This window comes from Manacus vitellinus, unplaced genomic scaffold (genome assembly GCF_001715985.3).
Source record: "Manacus vitellinus isolate BGI_N305 unplaced genomic scaffold, ASM171598v3 scaffold_6_pilon, whole genome shotgun sequence".
Taxonomy (NCBI): Eukaryota; Metazoa; Chordata; class Aves; order Passeriformes; family Pipridae; genus Manacus; species Manacus vitellinus.
In genome coordinates this window covers 13,008,934-13,032,741 of record NW_021940750.1, presented here as the reverse complement: position 1 = coordinate 13,032,741, position 23,808 = coordinate 13,008,934, and the positions used below count along the sequence as shown (strand labels likewise).

At 35.9% G+C, this 23,808-nt stretch overlaps 1 protein-coding gene across 3 annotated transcripts in view; it reads right to left on the bottom strand.

The window, feature by feature from the left end:
• Positions 1-23,808, bottom strand: part of DPH6 (diphthamine biosynthesis 6) — a 196,475-nt gene that overhangs the window by 107,247 nt on the left and 65,420 nt on the right. For all 3 annotated transcript variants that reach the window (XM_018083012.2, XM_018083013.1, XM_018083014.1), the window contains exons 9-12: positions 18,180-18,330; positions 17,152-17,283; positions 13,276-13,405; positions 5,095-5,269 (exon numbers count right to left, since the gene is read on the bottom strand). In XM_018083012.2, the coding sequence (XP_017938501.2) occupies positions 5,095-5,269; positions 13,276-13,405; positions 17,152-17,283; positions 18,180-18,330 (588 nt within the window). The remainder of the gene's footprint in view (positions 1-5,094; positions 5,270-13,275; positions 13,406-17,151; positions 17,284-18,179; positions 18,331-23,808) is intronic.

Genomic DNA, 23,808 nt, shown 5'->3' with positions numbered 1-23,808 from the left:
TGGAACTATCTAGCTGAGGACACCAAGAGGTAATACAGCTATCTCCTTCTGTTTGGTGGACTTTGTGATACTGGGTGTGACTGTATGCCACATCCCTCAGTAGTGGCAGACAGCTTTAATCCACATTTTGTCCAATGGTACTAATTAAATACAATGTTTATAGTCAGGTTTGTTAATCTTCAGCTAAGAAGCATATGACACATAACAAAAATGAACTGCAAAGATGCAGAGTTCAATTTTGCCCCACTGTTTCCTGACTTGCATACTTACAGTTTACATGCAATTTAGAACAGTCTCCAAGTTGCCCTAATGTTATACATAGTTTTTTTCTGGCAATGGCTAGGGAAGCAACAACAAAAACTTTTATATTTGTGATGAGGTTTCATACACAAGAGTGGGCATGCCAGTGGCACTGGAGTACAACTTGCTTGCTTTCATCTACAAAAGATTAGTGTCCTAAGCACTCTTCCATACAGCACCATTAATGACCTCTACCTCCTGAAGAGCAAGTTTTATACTAAGGATTTCTTTTTTTCTATAACTATGATGTTTCCTTTCTGTTACTCTATCAGTAAATCTGTAATTTTAATATTAAGCATAGAATGTGAAAAAAAAAAAGGTTGGAAAGGGTTGCTAGAGTCACCTAATTCAACCTTATGCTTAGAGGAGGACTAAGACATTAGAACAGTCTGTTGAGAGCCTTGTGAGTCAGGTTTTGAAGACCTGACTGCTACAACCCTGTCAGTGCTGCCTTGTATTAAGTTAGCCTTCACTGCTGCAATGGTGAACTTCCAATTAACATTTAGAATGCTGACAATCATGACCTCTAGTTACTTCTTTGTAGACCTACTGTGTAGTCAGTCCCCTTCCTTCATTGCTTCATGGGACTATTCTGTCCTAGCTGCAGGACTTTTCTGTTATTTCTGTTCCATTTCATGAGGCTTTTGTTATTGGTTGCCTGTCTAGGTACCTCCAAATGACAGCCTTGCCCCTCCAAGGCATTAAACACTATTCAAATTACTGTCATCCACAATCCTGCTAGACATGTTATTGTCCAAGTAGTTGACTAAAATGCTAACAATATCATCCCAAGTATCAATCCCAGAGGAACATTATTTAGACTGGAACCTTCAGGAATTCTATCCCCATATTACTAGATATGGCATAACTTAATATACTTTTGTTGAATCACAAAAGGAAAAAGATAGGAAGAAAGCTACTGAGTTAAGATAGTGCAGAGGAAAAAACTGAGAAAAAGATGCCTGAAGGATTGTTCAAACTGGGATTTGACAGCTCTCAGAGGGAAAGAGCTGAGGTCACAAGGAAAAGCTAAAAGGTTCAACAGACATAATCAAGTAATAGATGCATATATGTTGGTATGTGTATAGAATACATTATGTCACCTTGAAAAAATATTGTAGAATGTGAGGTATGATAAATTCTACTGTGGCAGTTTATTTGTTCATTTCTAGATAGAAAAACATTAAGAAATTTTTTCAAAGCAAACCAACTGTATGCACAAATAGACTTTTAAATTACATTAACATACTAGAAGAACATCTGGTATAAACACTGTCAACTTTCCATGCATTCTTAGGCAACAATTTGTGGTTAGTGTTTCAGTTGCGTGGGGCTTTTTTTTAAATTATTTTTAAATGAACTATGCTCACAGTTCACAAATGCTCAAAGGATATTTTCACAAAATAAATACTCGTGAAAGGTCTCAGATAAATTTCTCACCAGAAATACTGCTTTGCAGTGCATCTTCATGTTTAACTCACTAATGTAGAGCTGTGCTGTTTGCTTTTCTGAAGATAGCAAGTAAGCTTTCTCTATACAAGCTACCAATTACTGCTTAGTCTTGATAAATCTTCTAATCTGCTCGTAAAACAGAATTAAATCAAGAAAATAAAATAATCGTGTGATAAAAAACAGCGAGAACGTGAAGTATCTTTAGTAAAAATACCAAGCTCCTACCAATGACCAGTACAAACTGGGCTGGTGTTCACTGCAGAGCAAAGATCTGGAGAAGGACAAACCATGTATCATCACGTACTCCCAGACTGGATAGCCTGGATAGCCTGTGGTACTACTATTAGAAGGATGTAATCAGACCACTTATTTTACATTAGTGAAATCAACAAAAATCAGCCTTTACAAGAACTGATGTCACTTACATTCCAATTGCTGACACAGACATTAAGACTGGTGGAGCCGGACCAAGGAGATCATATTAAATGATTCCAGTTTTTTCTTTTTTATAAGAAAGTCAGTCTTATTGTATATTCAAACAGTTCCTGTCTACTTCTTACAAGTAGAAACACTAAAGATGTTTTTAAAGAATGTTAATCCCAAAAGAGGAAGATTTTTGCTATAAATACTTTGAAAATCCTAATTTCATTCTGCCGCAGTTGTTTGGTGTCTATCAGACTAAGGTTAGGACATTCTCCTGGTAAATTTAAAATTTTTACTTTTTGTTCCCATAGCACTGTTGGCAGGATCCTGTAAGGTCCTTACAGAATTGAAATGATGTTCTGCTGAGTGATTTTTGAGCTTGAAGTATGAATTCCATAGTTTGCATGAACTACCTACATCTTTCCACTGCTCTTACATGCCAGTGCACATCTATCCCAACTTGCAATACTCTGATTAATTAGTCTTTGGTCTATTCTGAACTCAGCAAAAACACTGTGCAAAAATACATGATGATTCCCCAGTGTCCAGAAAACATCATATTGGACTGAAAAGACAAAAATTTAATTGTCCAATTGTTGTCAAACAAAAGATAATCCAACTCTACAGATACACAACATAAGGGTAATAACCATTTACTGTTTTAAGATCATTAAGCATCTGTTAATCAAACATTAAAAAATTATAAACATTTCATCATAATAAAATTATTATAATTTGAAATATTTTTATTATAAAGATAAAAAACCTGACTTTTGTTCCTTCCCTAATTATTCTGAAAAATATATTCCATTCCTAAAATATACTGAAGTGCTTACTTCGCTGGTGAACTTAAGAGTTTAACACTTACCTGTCCATACATAGGCCCAGGAAGTTCTAAAAACACACCTAAAGTAGATTTTAATTTTGGAAAATTCATGTGTAAGAAGATACAAAACCTCTCTCTTCCATTAATAAATTTTCAAATTCAAATACACTGTTTATGTGCTTATGCACTCTTCTATGATGTATTCTTATGAAAAGGTTTTACAGGTTATATCCTATACATGCTATTTTAGAAAGAAAAACATTTAAATATTAAAAACTTTTACTGAAATGTTTACTTGTTCCAGTACATTTGACACGTATTGGATCAAGCTCTGCAGAATAGAAATATGTTACCAAAAAGTCAAAAGATTCTTAGCAAGACAAAACTGGGATGTTTAATATTGATACTCAGATGAAATGCATTGTTGGTAGTAGCAAGGAAAAATCTGCAAAGGAAAATTAAAAATACTGCTGCCATGTATCCTACCATTCTCCATACATGTGTTTGTGGACTAGAGACAGAACATAGCCATAAACGATGACAAGTGAGTGATCCTCTAGCAGAAGTTCAGCTTTTCACTACTGTTACTTTACTCCTGTGGTAATCAGTTTTTAAAAGTAAAAATACTTATTTTACACCTTAAAGGAAAATAATGTTGCTTGATTAAAATGTTCCTTTGGGGGTAAAGGAAAATAAAGCAAAACAAAACATACCTGTGGAAAGTTTTCCCTAATGTTTCATTTGCTGATCAATGTTACTGGTTACACTATATTTGAAGAGATATGAACCTTCCTTTGGGTATGCTAACTGTCCCATACCACCAGAAGATCTGGCAGTGTCTACTTATTGGTCATTTGCAGCATAAGATTGTTCACTGGGTTACTGAAGCAATTGTCAGTTCAATCCCTTTTCCAAATTTAGTTGATGCCAGTTCCAGGACATACAGATTAGTTGCAATGTTGTATTAGAAGAGTTTCTCCAAATAACAAAGATGCAAAGCTTATTAAATTTTATCTTTGCAGGATTATGCATGACATGATACAATTATGATCATTAAGGTGTAAGACTGAATGGAATAAAGTCTAATAAACCAAGAAAAATGGATATACACAGATGATAAAAACCCACCCTCCTATAAGAACAGAATTCATAGAGTAGTAATCCACCAACATTTCTTCCTAAAAATATAACAAATTCCACATGAGCTTCTGAAGCAAAATACTATTCCTGAAATTTTCTGTAAAATAGTACAAAGACAAAACAAAGTAAAATTTCATGGCCATTATACTAGGTGGGTTTGCAGACTCAAAGAAGTTTCAGGAAATTTAAACAGATGTCATACCATGTCACTTAGATCAGTCTGCACCAGACTGGACAATGTATTACTCAAGAGGAGTATTGGTAAGATAAGAATATATATATATTTTGCAACAGAAAAGGTTGAGACAGTGCACTAGTTGTCAGAATGGTACTAGCTGGACAAGAAATACAATATTAAGAGGAAATCTTCTTACGCAAATTTTGGTCCACTTTTCCATGATACCTTACTGTCTCCTTTTCATACTTCTAAATAGTATGTAATATTCTGTTCAGTTTGTTATTATCTTGGAAAAAAGAACAGTCCTTCAACTTGGCTTTTGTTTTAAATGGTTAGGTAGTACCACAAGCCTCAAGAAGGATTTCATTAAATAAGCATTTTAGGATTGACTTACCTATAAAAAATTTGAGCTTTAAAAAGGACATTGAAATAGCCTCAGCTGTTCCTAAATTCTGTTTATATCCTAGGCAGATTATAAAAGTATATATGCGACACAGTTTTTTGTCTAATTACAATATACAACAGAAGTATGCTGTTTTCAAGATTCTCTGCAAAGAATACTTGAACCAGTTTTGTTATCACAAAACAAAAGACAGATGAGAGTTAAGTTGTCCGTAAGTCTTGAAAATATAAATGCAAAATGCTCATTTTTAATTTGGTTTCTTTTTTTTACACATTTTCTTTTGCACATTCATATGGGGGAGAAAGAGACTTTATAACTATTCATTTCAGTAAACGGACATATAGTTCCCATGAAGTAACAAAAATTCCCTACCTTGATGGACTGACTGTAAGGTCCTATGCTAGCAGGTGCCCAGTGGGAAATGCTCTGTACATGCATGACCAGCTTTTCGTCATGTAACACATCATCTGTTGCAATGTCGTACTTATGTGCAAGGTAGTCAATGCAAAACAGTACTCCATCAGGTAACGGGATTTCAACACATACTCTGAAAACACAAGAGAATTATTTTTTTCAAACAGTAAGTTTGCTTGCACCAGCCTTCAACACTGATTTTCCATGTTTTTTTGGTCCAGCCAGTATGTTAGGAAATTTTGCCAAGAACATATAACAAAAGTTAGGGTATCACAACAACCTGCTAGGATTAACACTGTTATCTGCTCTCCAAATAATGATCAGCTTCAGACTTCCAGCAAGATAATTTCCATTACCAAGGAGAAACTAGCACCATAGCCAATGGCTCATTTATTTTATTTTATTTTTAATGTGTATTACTTTATTAAGAATTCATCAGATCTTTTTTAAAAAAGCCTTGACCACGCTACTCTGGAAATGCCAGATAAGTAATACAAAGCAGTCTTTTTTGACATTTGTCACTGAATTTGCTTCCAGTGTTTGGTCTAGAGGTTCAGTTTCACTGAATCATGAAATCACAGAATGGGTAAGAATTCATCAGTTCTTTTTTAAAAAAACCTTGACCACACTACTCTGGAAATGCCATTCAGCCAGTTCTCAACCGAGCTCACTGTCCACTCATCCAGTCTGCACTTCTTGACTTTGTCGGTGAGGGTGTTGTGAGAGACAGTGTCAAAGTTGCCTGAAAAAGCAGCAGCTTATAGTTCCTTTACACCCTTCTCACATGTTATCATGTAATACTGTGCATATTTTTCTGCTATACTTTAAGTTGCATGACCAATACACACATATGACAGGGCTGAAAACCTGCTTCAGCGCTCATTTATAAAGTTCCTTTTTGTTTCCTCTCAGGAAGACTGAGTGCCTTGATGGACAGCCAGACAGTCTGTTGCATGTGGCCAGTGAAAAAGCAGTGAGTTTGAGGGTGCGTGTATGGAAATCAACATTACAAAGCCTGAAAAATAATTATGTTTGCAGTCCATGCATAAAAAAGCCATTCAGCTCCCAGCAGGAATCCAACCAAAAATTACTTGTCTTTACATATCATGTAACATAGCCTTATAAAATTCTTCTCATCTTGTTTATTTCTTCCAAGCTATATTCTTGCTTATTTCTTCTAAAACTATTTTTATCCCCATCTCTCACATGCAAATATAATATTTTTTTCCTCATTACTATTAGCATAGGCATGGATGAATGGATTTTCTGCTTGGGTTGGTAAATTTTCAAGACAGTTTTGCTAATTTAGTGCAGATCCACACTCTTGAGTCAGTGCTTCCAGCATACTGCTTGTGAGAACTCTCACAACCAGGTCTCTGTGCAGAATGCAATAATGCAACCATGCAAACTGCTGTATAATTTTTCTTCAGGACAAAATGCAACATAAATAAATATGTGACATAAACAAAAATGCAACATAGATGAAATGATGTGGAAATGGACCTGGGGGTCCTGGTTGACGGCAAGTTGAACATGAGTCAGCAGTGCCCTGGCACCCAGGAGGGCCAACCCTGTCCTGGGGGGCATCAGGTAAAGCATCACCAGCCGGTCGAGGGAGGGGATTGTCCTGCTCTGCTCTGCACTGGTGCCACCTCACCCTGAATATTGTGTGCAGTTTTGGGTGCCACAATATAAGAAAGATATTAAGCTATTAGAGAGCGTCCAAAGGTGGGCAACAAGGATGGTGAAGGGTCTTGAGTGGAAGCTGAGCAGTTGAGGTCACTTGGTCTGTTCAGCCTGGAAAAGAGGAGATTGAGAGGAGACCTCATTGCAGTCTACAATTTCCTCGTGAGGGGAAAAAGAAGGGCAGACACTGATCTCTTCTCTGTGGTGACCAGTGACAGGACCTGAAGGAATGGCATGAAGCTGTCACAGGAGATTTAGGTTAGATATTAGGGAAAGGTTCTTCACCCAGGAGGGTTGTTGGGCACTGGAACAGGCTCCTCAGGGAAGTGGTCATGGAACCAAGCCTGCAAGAGTTCAAGAAGGATTTGAACCACACTCTCAGTCACATGGTGTGATTCTTGGGGTTGTCTTTTGCAGGGCCAGACTTTGATGATCCCTTCCAACTCAGGATATCCTATGATTCTATGAAATCTGTTTGTTCCATAAAAATAATCATAAAAAAGCCATTTTCCTTCAACTTTCTAATCTTTCTACCTGTCATTTTACTGATGGAAGACTACGCGGATGGCTACTGATTACTCCCTGAAGGTACACACAGCCAACACTCCCATTCCTCTGTGATTTAGTAATCCTGGCCTACAGTTAGCATCTTGAAGAATCCTCCTCCTGACTTCTTTGAGTGTGACACCCAGACAGTGTAGGGGAATGTCAATCTACGATTATCTTAACAATGTCTTTCAAATATTTGTCTTGCTATACTTAAAACTCTCATTTTTCTACTACACTTTATATTCTGTAGTAAGAGTACAAAATACAGTATTTTACATTAGAAAATTGCTAAACAGTTGGTTTTAAAAATATGAAGAAGATAAGAGGTATGACCTCACTGTTGACCCTGCTTTGAGCACAGGATTGGACTATATGACCTCCAGAGGTCCCTTACGATCTGTATTAACCTATGACCCAAGTGGAATTTTCCAAGCTATAGCAATTGCATTCTCAGCATATTATCTCAGATGCATAAGAACACAAATTACTGTAAAAAGAAACAAGCCCTCATAACAAAGGCAATAAAAAAATACAAATAGAAAACTAGTTTTAACACACAACTAGAAAAAAAAAAGAGCAAAAATTTCATGGGCTAGGTGTTTGTTATCCAATTTCCAATGAAAAACAAACCCACCACACCCAAATAACACAGGAGTTGCATACTGCACATCTAGACCATCAAGCGATGTCAGAGGTAGACTTAGATGCAACATACAAGATTCTGTACAACAGATATTAAAAATACTATGCTTTGGGAATCTATGAATAAGTGTTAGCATCAGTGTAATTTCTTTTCACACTGGTATTCTTACTGAATGTGTAAGTGCACTAAAACTGATTATCTAATGGAAACACAAGAAATTAAGAGCAACCACATTGGATCACATCTCATGATGAGAATATAAAGCCACTCCTCAGCTAACTATTTTGGGTTTGTATTAAAAAAAATAAACAGAACAAGGTAACATTTGTCACAAACACCTAGAAGTTTCTAAACATAATCACTTTAAGGAAGACTTAATAATCATTGCTACTAAGGCAGCAGTAATGCTTTTGACACTGTCTCCTGTAACATCCTCAAAGAGAAGCTGATGATGTATGGACCAGAGGAGCAGTGAGGTGGACTGAAAACTGGATGAACAGCCAGGCGCAGAGGGTGGGATCACTGGCACAAAGTTTCAAAGGTGAATATCCAGGAGCCTATACTGGGTCCAGTCCTGCTCCACATCTTCATTCATAATCTGGTTGATGGGACACAGTGTACACTTGGCAAGTCTGAAGATAATACAGAACTGGGAGGAGCAGCAGATACACCAGAGAGCTGTGCTGCCACCGAGAGCAAACAGCAGAAACCTGACCTAAAGTGGGCTGTCTGAATGTAGTCCCATGGTTCAATTCCACTGAGCAACAATGTCTTTGGTATAATTCCTTTTCCAACTGGAACAAAAAATTGAAATAGTCACAGACAATGGAACAAAAATTATAACTATGGTATTACCTAGTACAGTGCCATGGGGAAGTTTCACCTGCATCTATACCTATAGCAGAAATTTAATTGCTTATTTTAAGTGAATGCTATGAGGAATCTCTTTCAAACTAATGAAATATTTTTAATTGCAAACACAGGCTTCTTGAAACTATCCATGGTAATCAATTAACCTCTACATGAGTAGATTGTAGTATGATTTAATTTTAAGGAAATATTACATCTGTATGCCTCAGCCCTTATAATAAAATAATAAATATCTTTAAAATATTTCAAATAATTCAAAAAATATCCCAAATCTTGCAGTTTACTACTGTTGAAAAAGAGTGCAACTGTGCTAAATTTTTAAAGCTTTTTATACCTCATCATTATAATTATATAGGCACTTGATCTGGAAGCCAGACTAAAGCTTACGGATAGAATAGAAATTTCTGGTTTTGCCTAACCAGGGATAGCTTTTCAAAGGGAAGCTTAAAACCGGTATCTTTGTGGATCTTTCACCTACTGTTTATTTTTTCAATATATTTTAAAGGCAATATCTTTAATACCACTATGCAACTGAAACTAATCTCTGTTTAGCACTTAAATGTCTACAGTTTCACCACTTTTTTTGAGGGCCACAGTTGCATCAAGACATATTGATAACTAAAATCTTAAATTGGATAGCACACCTGTAGCTATGAGAAAACCTGCACCCTTACTAGAGAATCTTTTAAATCTTCCTGTGAGAGAAACGGGACCCAAAAATGTGAAAAGATAAATGTGAAAGAAAACTGTAACTGAGACATCTCATTTTGGAGCTGTTATTAAACCCCCAAAAGCCAAACACAGTTTTGTTGAGAAAACAAATGCTCTCATCAAAAACAATTCAGAAGAATCCCAGGTCCTCAACTGTTGAAGAAAGAGAGTTGGTTGCCTAGCCAACCTTCCTCTGAATCTTCAGAAGGCTCTGGATAGACCCTTCCAGTGATTCACAGGCTAGTATAAATTTCAGAAGTCTATGCAAGACAGCTGAATGGGAGGGGAGCAGAAAGAAAAAAGTAGGTTGCATAAACAGGCCTGACATTTTTTAACTTGTTCTGTTTTCACTTTCTTCTGTCCATAAATTTTATTCTGTACTTAGACCTCTCCAGACATCTGGCAGCTTAGTCCCAGTAGAAACTTCTCACACACTTGCAGATATTCCCATCTCGCTTTTGTAATTACTGTAATAATCTTTCAGTTTTAATGGGATTTTATTATCAAGTAACATCCACCATCCAGAGAGCATAGATGTATCACTCATAAATAAAATGAAAATATATGATGACAATAACCACTGTGATATTTATTCAACTTCCATATAAATTCACATTTTCAGAAAATAGCAATATCTGTATTCTATAGGAGTACTTCTAAAGTTTTGAGTCTCCCTTACATATGACCAGATTTTCAAAATCACTCGGCAGACAGAAGCTCCCATGGAGTAATGAAGAACTCAGAAAAATAGAAAATGTTATGAACTTCCACCTCAATTTGAAAATACGGTTAGTTAACTACCAGTATAGAGAAAATAAAGCATCTTTGTTTTAAAGTACTGTCATGCTGAGCCTCATGAATGCTAGCTAAATGAAGAAGGTAGTTAATTTTTCTGAACAGAATGATTTTCTGTAATCAGAAGGAAGGGAATAAACAAAAGACGTAGGAATAAAAATTGTGTGTAGAGCTAGGAGACAATTAGGAACAGCCACCTTTTCTACTTAGCACAGAAAACAAGGGAACTGTGAACAGTCACATCACACAGAGCTGAAACCAAGAAGGATGGCAAAGTGGTGGTGAGGTGCCAAGGCAGTCTTGCAGGGTTTCAGACCCACCTCCGTGATTTCCATGTACTAAGGCACTGTATGTACATTTTGCAAATTACAGTAATTAACTTTTGGAGTCTCTGAGCAGGAGGGAAGGCTGGGCAAGCATACACACAAAGAAGGATTCAGCTGAGAATGTAATAAACTGAACTAATCACTTGGAACCTGCTCATCTTTAATCCACTTTGGTCTTCCCTCTTGGGAAGGGAAAACACCACCAGTCAAACTGGAGGTCTCCCTCATCCATAGCTCTCTCTGCTTCATCTAACTCTCTTTTTGATTTACAGGCTTCCATGCCCTACCTCGAGTACTTTTCAGAAAAACAGGTCAAATTCAGTAATGGAGATGCCTGCAAGTATGGTTATTTGACATCTTAATTCCCTGCAACGTTGTTTAGAAAACAAATATTTAAATAACTATTTGACTGCTCCTCCGTTCTAGAAGAATAAATCAAAAGCTCTTCCTTGCTGCAAGTTTCTTTCAAATTTTTAAGTTTAAGAAAAAGGTTCAAATTCTGGAAAAAAAAATGTAACAGCTTGAAAAAGGATGCCAAATTAAACCTTGGCAATACTGGTTACTTTTCTCCAAACTAGGAAATGTTAAATTAAACATACATCTAAGGCAGTTCAACCATTTTACGTTTTGCACAAATTTCATACTCCTTACTCCAACAAGCATAAATGTTGAAAATGGGCTCCCTGCTATATCATGGAGCTACACTGGTCCCCTTCTTTTTCCTATTTTGTTTGAGGACACAGGAAGATCTGTGGAAAAGGGACACTTCACATTGCTCAAGACTCTGGGCAGAGTCCTTTTCACTTTACAAATTGCAATAATAGTAATGTAGAAATAAGTATATTACAGTTTGCAAAGGCCTCATATAATAATACAAATTTAAATAAATAGCTTTCCTACACTTTTGCATTGTTTCACTTCCCTTCTACTCTCTGTCTCAGTGCTTTGTTTTCCTTTTTTCTGCAGTTCCAAATTCTTACTAGTTAGGAGGAATCAGGTTGCATCAAACAGCCCGAGAGAGGTGAGGCTGTCGCAGCTCCATTCACCCACTCCAACCCGTAGCCAGGCCAAGACATATTCCCAGTGGGTACAGGCACACAGATCAGACATATGCACCACATGTATACAAATAGCCTTGGCCAGCCACACCAATCAATGCAGTCAGAGACACAGAGCCCTCACACAAACCGAGACATCATCAAAAGCCTCAGCCTGCTCCCCTCCCTGGCTGCGCAGGGTGCAGTTGCACTGGAAACAATATAAACATGCACACCTACAACTTGGATCCCAAGCTGGGGATCCAAGCAGCCCAGCTGCCCAGCAGCCCAGCTCAGACACTCCATCTGCACAGCAGCTGCCCCTGGAGCCCCCTCTCCCCAGTTGCTGTCACCTGGACATACGAGGAGGCTGCAGCCCCATTGCAGCTACTGGTGCAGACCCTGCACTCTCACAGACACACACACACAGGTACACACACCCACAGCTGGCACTGGGCTTCGCTCACTTGGGTCTCTCCAGTCGCTGCCACCCAGGCACATGGGACTGCAGTTGTTGGCACCCAGACACACTCAGCAGAGAGTCCCTCACCCAGGAAAGACTTAGAGAGGAGTTGAGTACGAAGATAGGACAGACTGAATTTCTATGATGAAATGACTGGCTTGGTAGGTGAGGGGGGAGCAGTAAATATTGTCTGCCTGGACTTCAGTAATGCTTTTGACGCTGTCTCCTGTAACATCCTCCAAGAGAGCTGTTGATGTAAGGGCCGGATGAGCAGAGAGTGAGGTAGATTGAAAACTGAATGAACAGCCAGGCCCAGAGGGTGGGATCACTGGCACAAAGTTTCACAGGTGAACATCCAGGAGCCTATACTGGGTCCAGTCCTGCTCAACATCTTCATTCATAATCTGGATGATGGGACACAGTGTACGCTTGGCAAGTTGCCAGCCACATGGATCTTGACAGGCTCAAGAAACAAGCACACAGGAACTTCATCAGGTTCAGCAAGGAGAAGCTGCAAGTCCTACAACTGGGGAGAAAGAAACCCGAGTTCCAGTGTATTTTGGGGGCCCACTGGCCCAAAAGCAGCTTTACAGACAAGGACTGGAGGTTCCTAATGGACACCAAATTGAACACGAGCAAATAATGTGCCCTTGTGGCAAAGACAGCTGATGATATCCTGGGATGCATTTCTGAGAAGCACTGCCAGCAGGTCATGGGATGCAAATGAAAAGGAAAAGCAAATAAAATCCCAGCAATATAAAACAGTTGTCAGTTCACTCAATCCACAGAGAACTAAGACTTGCAAACAATGTATTATCCTTCTGTAAGTCCAAATGGGGGGGCATTTGTAAGCCTCATGATATATAATAAGGTAAGAATTTCTAACCTTAGTGTTTTTGACTTGAGAAGTTGTGATGTGATTACTCCAAAAGGCAGCAAAACTCTACTCCTAAGTCTTTGAGGCACAAACATTTGGTAAAATGCTTCACAAATATGGCAACAATAATTCAGTGTATTACAGTGTATCATAAATATACTATAGTAGTAGTCTAATCCTACCTTGCTGGTGGACACAAATCAAATTCTGTCTCATAAACTGAGTTTATAACACTGAAGTGTTTCATGCTCTTCATATACAGATGAACCAAAATAATATCCTTCAGTTTCAATCCCTCTGAAGTCATATTAGCTGCAGGATAAAAATAATATAGCTGTTAGAGAGAGAATATTTTAAATGTGTGTAGAAAGACACAAATCTTGGTTTTGTTCAGCAAAACCAACTGGTAACAACATGACCGAATACTTTGCAATATACTTTTTCCAATATAAAGCTATTGTTTTGATTAAATTCTTTCATGTTAGTTTTCCAAATACACAAAAACAGAATACAAAATAATCTACTCTAAGCAGTGGTAAATTCTTGCCCCATGAAAACACATCATGCATTCATGCATGCAGATATGTTACAGTGCAAATTACTTGCATCCGTAAGTTTTATTATCTCCATGTGGGGGGCAGGAGCTTCATTTTATGACAGCTAGGAATCTACAAAGGACTTTGAATCACAAAAGGACTGAACTGAAAGGGACAATAAGAGGTCCTTCAGTGCATCACCTTCTTCAAAAAGAAGATCAAATATTTATATGCTATTCCAGAGGGATGCTTGTCTAAGCTGTTTTTAAAGACTCTCACTGCAATAATAATCTTCACATAAAAAAAGAGTTATGAATGGCAAGACAGACAATAGGAAACAGAAGTGGCCACAGGAGAAATGAAGGAAAGATGAGAGCAGAGGAAAGCTCAGACAGACAGCTAAAGAAAAGATACCAGGAAGTCAAGATCATCTGAATGTGTATGCATAGAAGATTCCAATCATAGCACTCAGGGAGAATGTATTACTCTTATATAGTCAATCACGTAACAAGATATGTGATCCACTCTGCAGTGTGGATCTTTTGTAACTCATGAGCAACAGAAACCAAATGAAGACAAAAGCTTTTTTGAATATAGAACATATATAATAAGAGAGTACTATGTCACCTAATTTAAATAAGTCATGTAAAGCTCTTCTCAGTGTAATTTTGGGGATCTTGGCCTTTAATGTTACAGTGTGTACATGCATATACTTATATATTAGTTTTCCATTTGAGAAGTACAAGAGTATAAAGACAATCCCTGATGGTTGTTGTCTTAGTGAGAAACATAGTTTTTGTGTAAAACTCTTCAGTGCTTTTAAAGACAGTTCAGGAATTTGCACACTTTCATAAAGATTAGTTTGGTCACAATAATACTTATTTTTTTTCTAAATATCTCAGCTTTACTGCCATACTGCCATACTTGGCAATCTGAAGAGGGTAATTCTTATTGACAGAAAAGTCACAAGTCAGAAGTGTGCACAAGGGATATAAGAGCTTTTTTAACAATTGATACGGAACTCCTATGAAATCAAAATACATTTCCAGAAAAATCAGCTGATAAATTAGCACACAATGGCAATTCTGTCCAAAAATACAAATGTATTTGAATGCTGCCTGACAGCAATCACTATGTCAATACCAGTTGCTATGTCACAAGTTAAGGAGGAAAAAAGGACAAATTTCAAATTTCCAGCCAGAATTTTAGTGAAGAAGAAAGAGTCTTGGACTGCAGTTAGAAGTTCTGAAGCATTACATGAAATACTGGAGGGAGAAAAAACTCCCAACAAACTAACACATAGCTCCTCACACACAAACACCCTCAGCCTAAATTTAAAATGTAGGAGCCAACAAACTGACTCTAATTTGTGGACACAGAGCAAGCTGAAGGCAGTGATTTGGACAAATTCATAATTTCTGCCTTTATTTAAAAAAATCGGCTAAGTAAAAGTACAATCCCTTTCTCCCTGCATGAATTAGAGGAACGGTGGAAAATAACTTCTCCCTGGATTGTAATCAAAATAAAATTGGCTCCCAAAGCATTCTCTCTAGTATAAAGGCATAAATGGTGAACTGGTTACCAATCTTACTTGGGTTCTTCACAAGAAGATCTGTTTCTCAGGAAGAGGAATCTTACATAGCATATCTCCAGGATATATGGGGAAACTATATAGCCTTTCTCTTGAATTTCAAGACACTCATGGTTTCTTATAATTTATGAAATATGATCAGGTGAAACTCATCCTTACTTAAGCAGAACTGCCTAAACAGAACTAACCCAAGAGGTTACATTGGCTGAAGTACAGCTTCTTTTTTTATTTTTTTTTTTATTAAGTGGTTATCCAGCATCCTTAGGCTGAGAGCCACAAAATACAGTATTCAAACTGTCTACAGCAAGTAGCATTTTAGACTAAATTTTCATGTGTAATAAAAATCCATATAGTTTCCTTCAAGCCTATAGAACTTCACCAGAGCTGCTTTATATTATATAAAGCACAGTAATCTTTGTCATCTTCTAATCACATCTAAAGAAAAAGTTTAACAAAAGAGTTTAAGAAACTAAATGTATAAACAGTAATATAAGACATTTCCTCCCATTTTAGGCTTCATAAAATTCCATCCATTTTACTGAACATTTCATAGCATCTAGTAATAAATTTCCATTTCCAAATCCTTTTGTCAGCACTTTAGAGGTGATTAAATCAGTTAACCCAGCAAAGAGGTTAAAAGGACTATGCTTATTCCATTCTCACAGCATTGAAGACTGAACTGCTGTACAGATACGAGTTCAGATAAAGCCATTGGTAGATTAAGTTCTCAGAAACAAATAGTTTCTTTTGCCATGACAGAACCATAAGTCATTCAGCTTTCCACACCCACTTCCATAAAGAGAATATATAAATGTGAGAATTGATATTTTCCACAAAGGATCTGAAAATTACTTTTTTTTCTTGCAATAATACAGGTAATGCAAGTAATCTGCTGAAAGCAATAGGTTACTGCATTAGTCAAAGACAAATCTTTTTTGGCAGATGCTAAGGTAAAAATACATGCTGTATGTACAAGCAGACTTCCATTCAAATATAATAAGTACATAATAAAACACTGTACAAGTCTTTTGCTTCACTTTATAAATTACATGCAGATAAAAACTACTGTCATTTTTAGTAAACTTCTGATCATATCCACCTTGTTGATTTCCAAACAATCAAAAACTAGCTTAATGACCTTCTACCAAGTATAAATTTGCTTCTGAAAAAAATTCTAGGGTTTCTTTTCCATGCCTTATTGCATCCTGAATGCTCTGCTGCGCATGTAAAAACATATGATAGGACGATACCTTACACAAATTCATAAACAAGAATATGAGCTTAACCATTTAGATACTAAAAATTAGTTTCATTTTTATGAATGACACATGTATAAACATACTTTACTTAAACTTTTCAATGAAAAAATACAAAACAAAACCATGAACATTTTATTTTATGTGTCACTATCTTGTAAGAGTGGGATAGTAAGGAACCTGGATTTCATGATTCCCAAGATAGCAATATCTCCTTTACATTAGGAATATAAATGAGATTTACTGCTACTGACCTAATCCTAGATGCCAAAACGCACAACAACTTCAGAGAAAACTTAATTTAAAATTATGGTAGCTACAAAATTGTTTTAGCAAGTAGACAGCATTCATAGCACACATACATACTCACACACACAGTATATATTTAAAGAAAGCTATAAAGTGGGCAAGTACTGTGGAAATAGTATTGTTACAGTGATACGAACACTACTCTGGCTTTCCAGGGTCTTCAAAGCCAGTAAAATTATGATGTGTTAAATATCAAAGCTGGCAATCTTGATATCAAAGATTCGAATCAAATGCAAAATGAGATGGTAAACCAATAACCACAACATTTAAAGTTATAAAACCACATGACAATACAGATTCTTCCTTAATACCATATTAAAAACACTATTAAGTGACAGCAGATAATGTATTAACTGATTAAAGCACCTCTGAGAGAAGAAAATGCTTCCCGTGCTGCATCTTGAGCATTTGTGTCTTCTGATGGAAGGAAGTAGGCAGTGATACCTGAAAACCACTGGTAACCACTCAGAGATTTTCCTGAACTTGCAAACGTCTTAGCTATGGGAAATGAAGAATAGAACTATGATTATAATAATGAAAGATTTCAGATTAACCTAGGATATATTTTAAATTATTTAATTAGAAGAACTTCTATGGAAAAGAAAATCACAAACTGTAAAAACATGTTCAAAAATATTTACAAACAGATATAAAAATTTAAAAGTGTGCTGGTAGCAAAGCTTCCAAATGCTACTTCACAAATACTTCTCCAACACTGCCTTCAGAAATATGCATTTAAGTAACATTTAGCTGAGAATTTCACTACTTTCTCTTCTCCTTTACATTTTTACTGACCTTTTACAATGTCTCGGCCTGTTTGTTTACAGACTTGGCACAAGAGGTGACACTGAAAAACTAAAATTTTCAAAAGTATCCAAGCAACATGGAAACAGATTATCAAACTTGTACTCCAAATTCTAATGGAAGTTAAGTGCTTAACCTGGTTCTGATAATCTCTGCAAATGCATAACATGTTTAGACATTTTTAAAGCCTACCAGGTACTTCTTAATATCCAAGAAATACCAAGTACCTCAATACTATTCAATACTAAACACTGTTAGCTGTGAAACTTAGTCTTCAGAAAATTTATCCACCTTTGTACGTGGTATAACAGTGATGTTGTGGTACTCCCAGGAGGAGAGGGAGAGTGAGAGAAGGAAAGAAAAAATGTTATGCTCCTGTAACCTACCTCAAAATGCTTCACTACTACAGATCTATTCATTCATATCAGAAAAATACATTCTAGTAGAGTCTCTTTTTTCCGACTAGTTATTATAGGTCGAGTATATTCTTTTCAGGAATGTTCGTATACTAATTAACAACATGATCCACCTGGCATGAAATATTCAATCCTTTTTTCTGATTTTTTTTCTTAAAGCTGTGCAGAACTCACTGAAATCCAAAAAATTAGGTTTCAAAGGCTTCCAGATGACTGGAATGGTTTTCTGTGGTTCATCATCTTCTGATGAAGGGAAAATATCGTCATCTGTGCAGCTTATGTCACAAGAACAGCTATTGACCACGAAAGTACCTGAAGATTTCTCCTGCTTGAGACAAACATTACAAAATAAGCAAGTAAACAGCATGCCAAGCAGTATGAAATCAGTACATTTTATCAAATTATGTGTTTAAATTACAAAAAATACTATAGCTCAACAGGCATATATCTTAGAATAATTCGCAGAAGAATAGCATACCATTTCTCATTAGATTGCAGAAACTGGCAGAACATAACATACTCCTGTTGACATATCATATGGAAGAAAAGTGCAGACTTAGTAGTAAGTAAGGACAGTAGATATGAAAAATTATGAGACTCAAAAAGAGAGACAGAAAGAATAATATGATGAAGTAATGCTATTCCACAATTATATACAGGAGTTTTTAAAAACTATGTTTTTAAAAAAATAGTATAAACTAAGTGAACAAAGGAATTAAAGCACAAAAGTGACAATTTTATAGTTAATACCATCATCAAACACTTGAAGCTGAACAAAAGACTAGCGAGAAAGTTTTAAAACTTTTGGAACCATGAATGAAGGCAGTCCATGTAAAAAAAAAATCTTTCTATTATCTCAAAAAGACTATCCTTTCCATCAAACGCTTTGGCATGAGTTGAGATACCAAAAGAGCATTTCCCAAGATCTATAAATCAAATTAATTTCTTGACAATGAAGGAGAATCATCCTTCCCAAATGTTTTCTTAGGACTAGGAAGAAAAAACTACCCAACACACCTTTTAAAGCAAAATACGCAGGCAGAGTGCTTACTTACCAGTCTTCAAAAATTCTGTGTTCATTATATTTTCAACAAGTCACATAATTACAGAATACATTTTTGGGTTGGTTTGTTTGTTTGTTTTGTTGGTTTCGGTTCTGTTTTGTTTTCTTGTTTTTCTGTTTGTTTGTTTGCTTTTTTTATTTTAGAGCAATCAGAACCTCTACTCTCTTTCATCTGATTTTACTAGGCACCCTAATCTGCAGAGCACATTAACTTTGGGATCACTAGCTTGGCTAATACTACTTGTCTTCATCTAAAAGCAATATGAATTCTGACAGAATTTATCTATAAACCTTAACCAATTACCACTGCATACTGTAACTCCAGATTCTATCAATTAAATTTCTTCACAAATATCTCAGATTTCATATAGTGTCTAAGCTATGCATTTTTCTGCAGGCTTCTTAAATACTAAATTCACAAAAATTTTAATAAAGCCAAATAAAGCAAGATAAAAAGTTGACAAAATAGGAAGCCTGTGGCAATCCTTAAATATGGATTAGAAACTGCTGAATATTCTTTTAGCTGATAAATTAGTGTTCCATGCAAAATGTCATTAAAAAAGAATATTAACGTCATATAGTGAAGTAATTTTTATTGTTTAATTTTATTGTATTTTTTTCTTTCCTTTCAAAAAGAAAACATACCTTATTGCAACTACAAAATTTTCTCTTGATATTAACCACAAACAAACAAACAAAAAAAAGGCAGAAAACTATAGTATGCATCAGAAGTCTGCAATGATAATTCATTTAATCAATATTAGACTTCACTGGAGTGAAAAAGGATTCTGGTAATTTAAAGTAGTATATTTGGAAATTTTAAGAAAAGGCTAAAGTACAAAAAAGCTAAAGTACCTGTGAGAGGAAACTCAATTCTGCTGCCTCTAAAAGGGCTCATGGATAGTTTTATAAGCACTGTAAACACTAAAGTTATTCTCTAAGAGAGGTTGATGTCCTTTGATTGGACTTCATTTTATTCATTCCTCCAAGAAAGACATGAAAGTCAAGGCAATAATCTACTTTATGTGAATCAATTGTACATGAGAGGTTAAAAGAAGTCAAGTAAATGTAACCTAATAGCACAAAGATGAAAACTGCAATTTAGCACAAACATGACATGTATTCCAACATTACAATAAACAAGTATCCAGTAGCACCCCTACCATTTCCCACTCACTGAATTACACCTTTGGCTACTGCCATCAGTATCTTGCTGTTACCTAGAGGGCTGCCGGATAGCCCCTAAGCCTTCAGGTATGACTTACAAACAAACAAAGCAGGAACACAAATAAGGTCACTGAAATAGATTCAAAGCTGGATTGTGCTACAAGAATCAAGAAAATTCAATTTTTTTTAAAGTTTCCAATTTTTTTCTCATGAGTTGTCACTTTAAGGAAGTATACAGACTACATAGTGGCATCAAGTGCTAAAAGTGCTATCACTTCCTTCCTGCAAATTGTTGTTTTATTAAAGTAGTTGCTTTCACTGGGTAATTCGTAACATCCACCATGAAGAAATCAATTTGCATTGCAGCATGGGCATTCAGAGAAGTACTAATGAAACATATAGAGTTTGCACTTCTTGGTTCTACCCCCATGCACAGACATGGTGATGTGAATGATGCTATCACAATGCTGCTTTGGGGTTTGTTTTTACATCACCTGGATTTAACTTCAATATGCAACAAAAATCCGTCACTAGGAAAAAATATTGTTAACTGGAAAGGGAAAAGTTCCAGCTTGCCAGTTTGTTACTCATTTTTATTAAGCTTTACATAATCACCTTTTAAGAGATCTAGAGTTACAGCTATCTTCTGTAGTTGCTATTAAAGACCTGTAACTTCTCTCCACTCCCTAACCTGGAGTACCAAATTTATATGCTCTGCAGGGGAATATGAAAAGAGCACCTATTCCATTTTTATGCTATCTGTTAAAATTGTTCTTTCATCTGTGTTTCTAAACATGATTTCTTTAAAATGTCTTTCATAAAAAAATTCATGGGGATGTAGTGAGCCTCACAGACTGTATCACAAGTGGTTTAGTATAACATAGAGAACTCCCTTGTAGTTTTCTAATTTGGTAATATTATAAATATCTCAAATTGACGCCACATGAAATTTTTGTATCATCCATAGTCACATCCCTTCTTCCTAATAAGTCAATATTTTATAAATAATTAGGTTTATATCAATATTGCTTCATGGAGATAAATAAAGGTATACATCTGTGTTTCCACAAATAATAAAAAGCTGGTCAGTTGCAAAATTTTTGGAAATTACTATGATATATCAGAAATTTTACAATATCTCTTATGCAATTGCAAAAATAATTTTAGACAATAATTAGAGACAACTGTTGATGTCAATGTCTATGATACATCAAAATGACTCATTAAAGGCTGATTCCCACAATGCTCAAAAACCATGGGTAAATAATTGCTTTCTGCACAGAGGCAGGCTACAGAAAAGTATTAGGTGTGGAACCCTGGCACTCAAAGAACAGCAGGCTCAATGACAGCCTAAGTAGAGCTGCCAGACTCTGTTTAGTAGCTATATTCAAATTTCATACAAATGTTGGTCTTCCATTCCTCTCAACAGAGAAAGTAATCTAAGAAGCTAAAACTTATAGACTGCCACAAATAGACTAACTTTCCCTGAATAATATTCTCATCACTTTAAAAAGAAAACATCGAGCTTGCTATAATGACATTTTAATTAAATCTTACAGAACCTATTTTATCACATAACATTTTCATGTTAGTTCGCAGAAGCAATATATTTTCTCATTTGTTACACAGTTTCTCCCACACCCACTGTACATTGTGATACCAATCTAATTTTGGATCAGAGCCTGCATGTATGCATACGCTTAACTATATTCACATAACTCATGTCATTGATGCAAGCACGCTCAGAATGAAGTTAAGCAAATGCACGAGTGTTACAAGATCCAAATTCTCCTGTTGAAAAAGCCTTGGAGCTAGGACTTTGACTGATATAGCTGAAATTCCATGCAGTGGTCTTTTATGAAAACAACAGATTGCCTTCTTGAAAAGCTTACATTCTCCGCTACAGAAACTGGTATAAAAACCTATCACAACACAGTTCTAAAACTGATAACTCTCCCACTGAGCAGCAATGACAATAGAGTGGAGTAGAGATCTCAGAAGGCATAAGATTATGATAATCTCTTTATTTCTTTTGATGTACCTTGATAACAGAACTCCTTGAAATAAATATAATGAGAGAGACCACATACGTCTTGCAGTATTTCGAGTACAATACACAGACTCATAGGAAAGAAAGACTTTTACTCCAAAATTCTTTCAAATACAGTATCTTCATTATGAAAAGGGTACTAAAAATTATCTTTTCTAAGAGAACTGGACTAAACCTGCAATCAAATGGAGTAGGAAAGAAAATCCTTTATTTACTATGTTAGTGTTTGAAATAAATCAGCATACAAAAAAAATTTTGCAGTATTTGCTACCAAGTTTTGAAAACAAAACTACAAGGATTATCTACATTCTTATGATGCAGAAGGGAAACTAAAGGTTACGTAGAAGAAGTATCATTCAATGATGACAAAGCATTCAAAAAATGCTACCCACAATGACACCAGCAAAACATGTTTTGCAACTTGAAATTCCTTCCTAATTTCCCTGACATCACTGATAAAGTCTAATTCTACAGCTAAAGTCCTGCATGTAGATTAACTAAAATAATTCAGGCCTGAAGGAACTGGACAGAAACAGGGAACTATGTTAAATCAAATATAACCTGCAGGATCACGCACCTTTAGTACATATGACATGCGAATATCTCCTGAAAATCTTCTCTAAATTTATGAGTCTACAAGTTAGAGAACTTTACAAGTGTTTTTAAAATTATCTCCAAATTGACCTGTGAAATAGATTTCCTGATGTTTAACAGGGGCAAACTGCTTGCACTTCTGAAAAGTGTTCCACCCACACAAGTCAAGATCATTTACAAACAGGAAAACACAATATCAATTGATGAGAGGTAATATAATGCAATAGTACTATACAAGGAAAAGCAGCAGCAGGTATGATTCCTGCACCTCTCACAGGCAAACAGAATCCTTTCTTCTGCCAAATGTAGAAAGAAAACTACATGACTCCCTCTAATTCTGGACTATCCATAACTTAAGGGGTTGCAGTTTCACAGCTTGTATTGTTTGATGTACAAGTGCTCCTACTCATTGGAACACGGGAACAAAGTATTCATTATTAAATGAGGGAAAGAGCAAATCTGAAAGCATGAACAGTAGCTAATATGTTCACTACTGTCATCAAAAGTATGTTCCCAGCAGCAGAGGCTCCAACAGCTCTAATTTCTGTTTATGATCACTTAAAAGGCAACACAATAGAATAACAGTCCATATGCAGAAAATAAAAATTTATGGAAGTTCACTGTTCTGACAAAGTAAAAATATTGTTTCACAGTTGTATTTTTCCTAATTGAAAATATTCAAAATTAATTTTTTATTGAGTACAAAAGCCAATACACTTGATTTAAAGATTCTGGAATATGCTTCAGAAATTGTCTCCGTTGAACAAAAAACATTCTGCACTGGAAATGTATGAAGTGACTGGCGAAGTAAAATATTGATAAAACTAGGTATCTATGTTAGAGCGGTGACCTTGTTTTTTACCCTGAAGTAAATGAGGCATTCCCAGGTTTTGGACATTAATGTCTTATTACCATTATTATTTATTCTT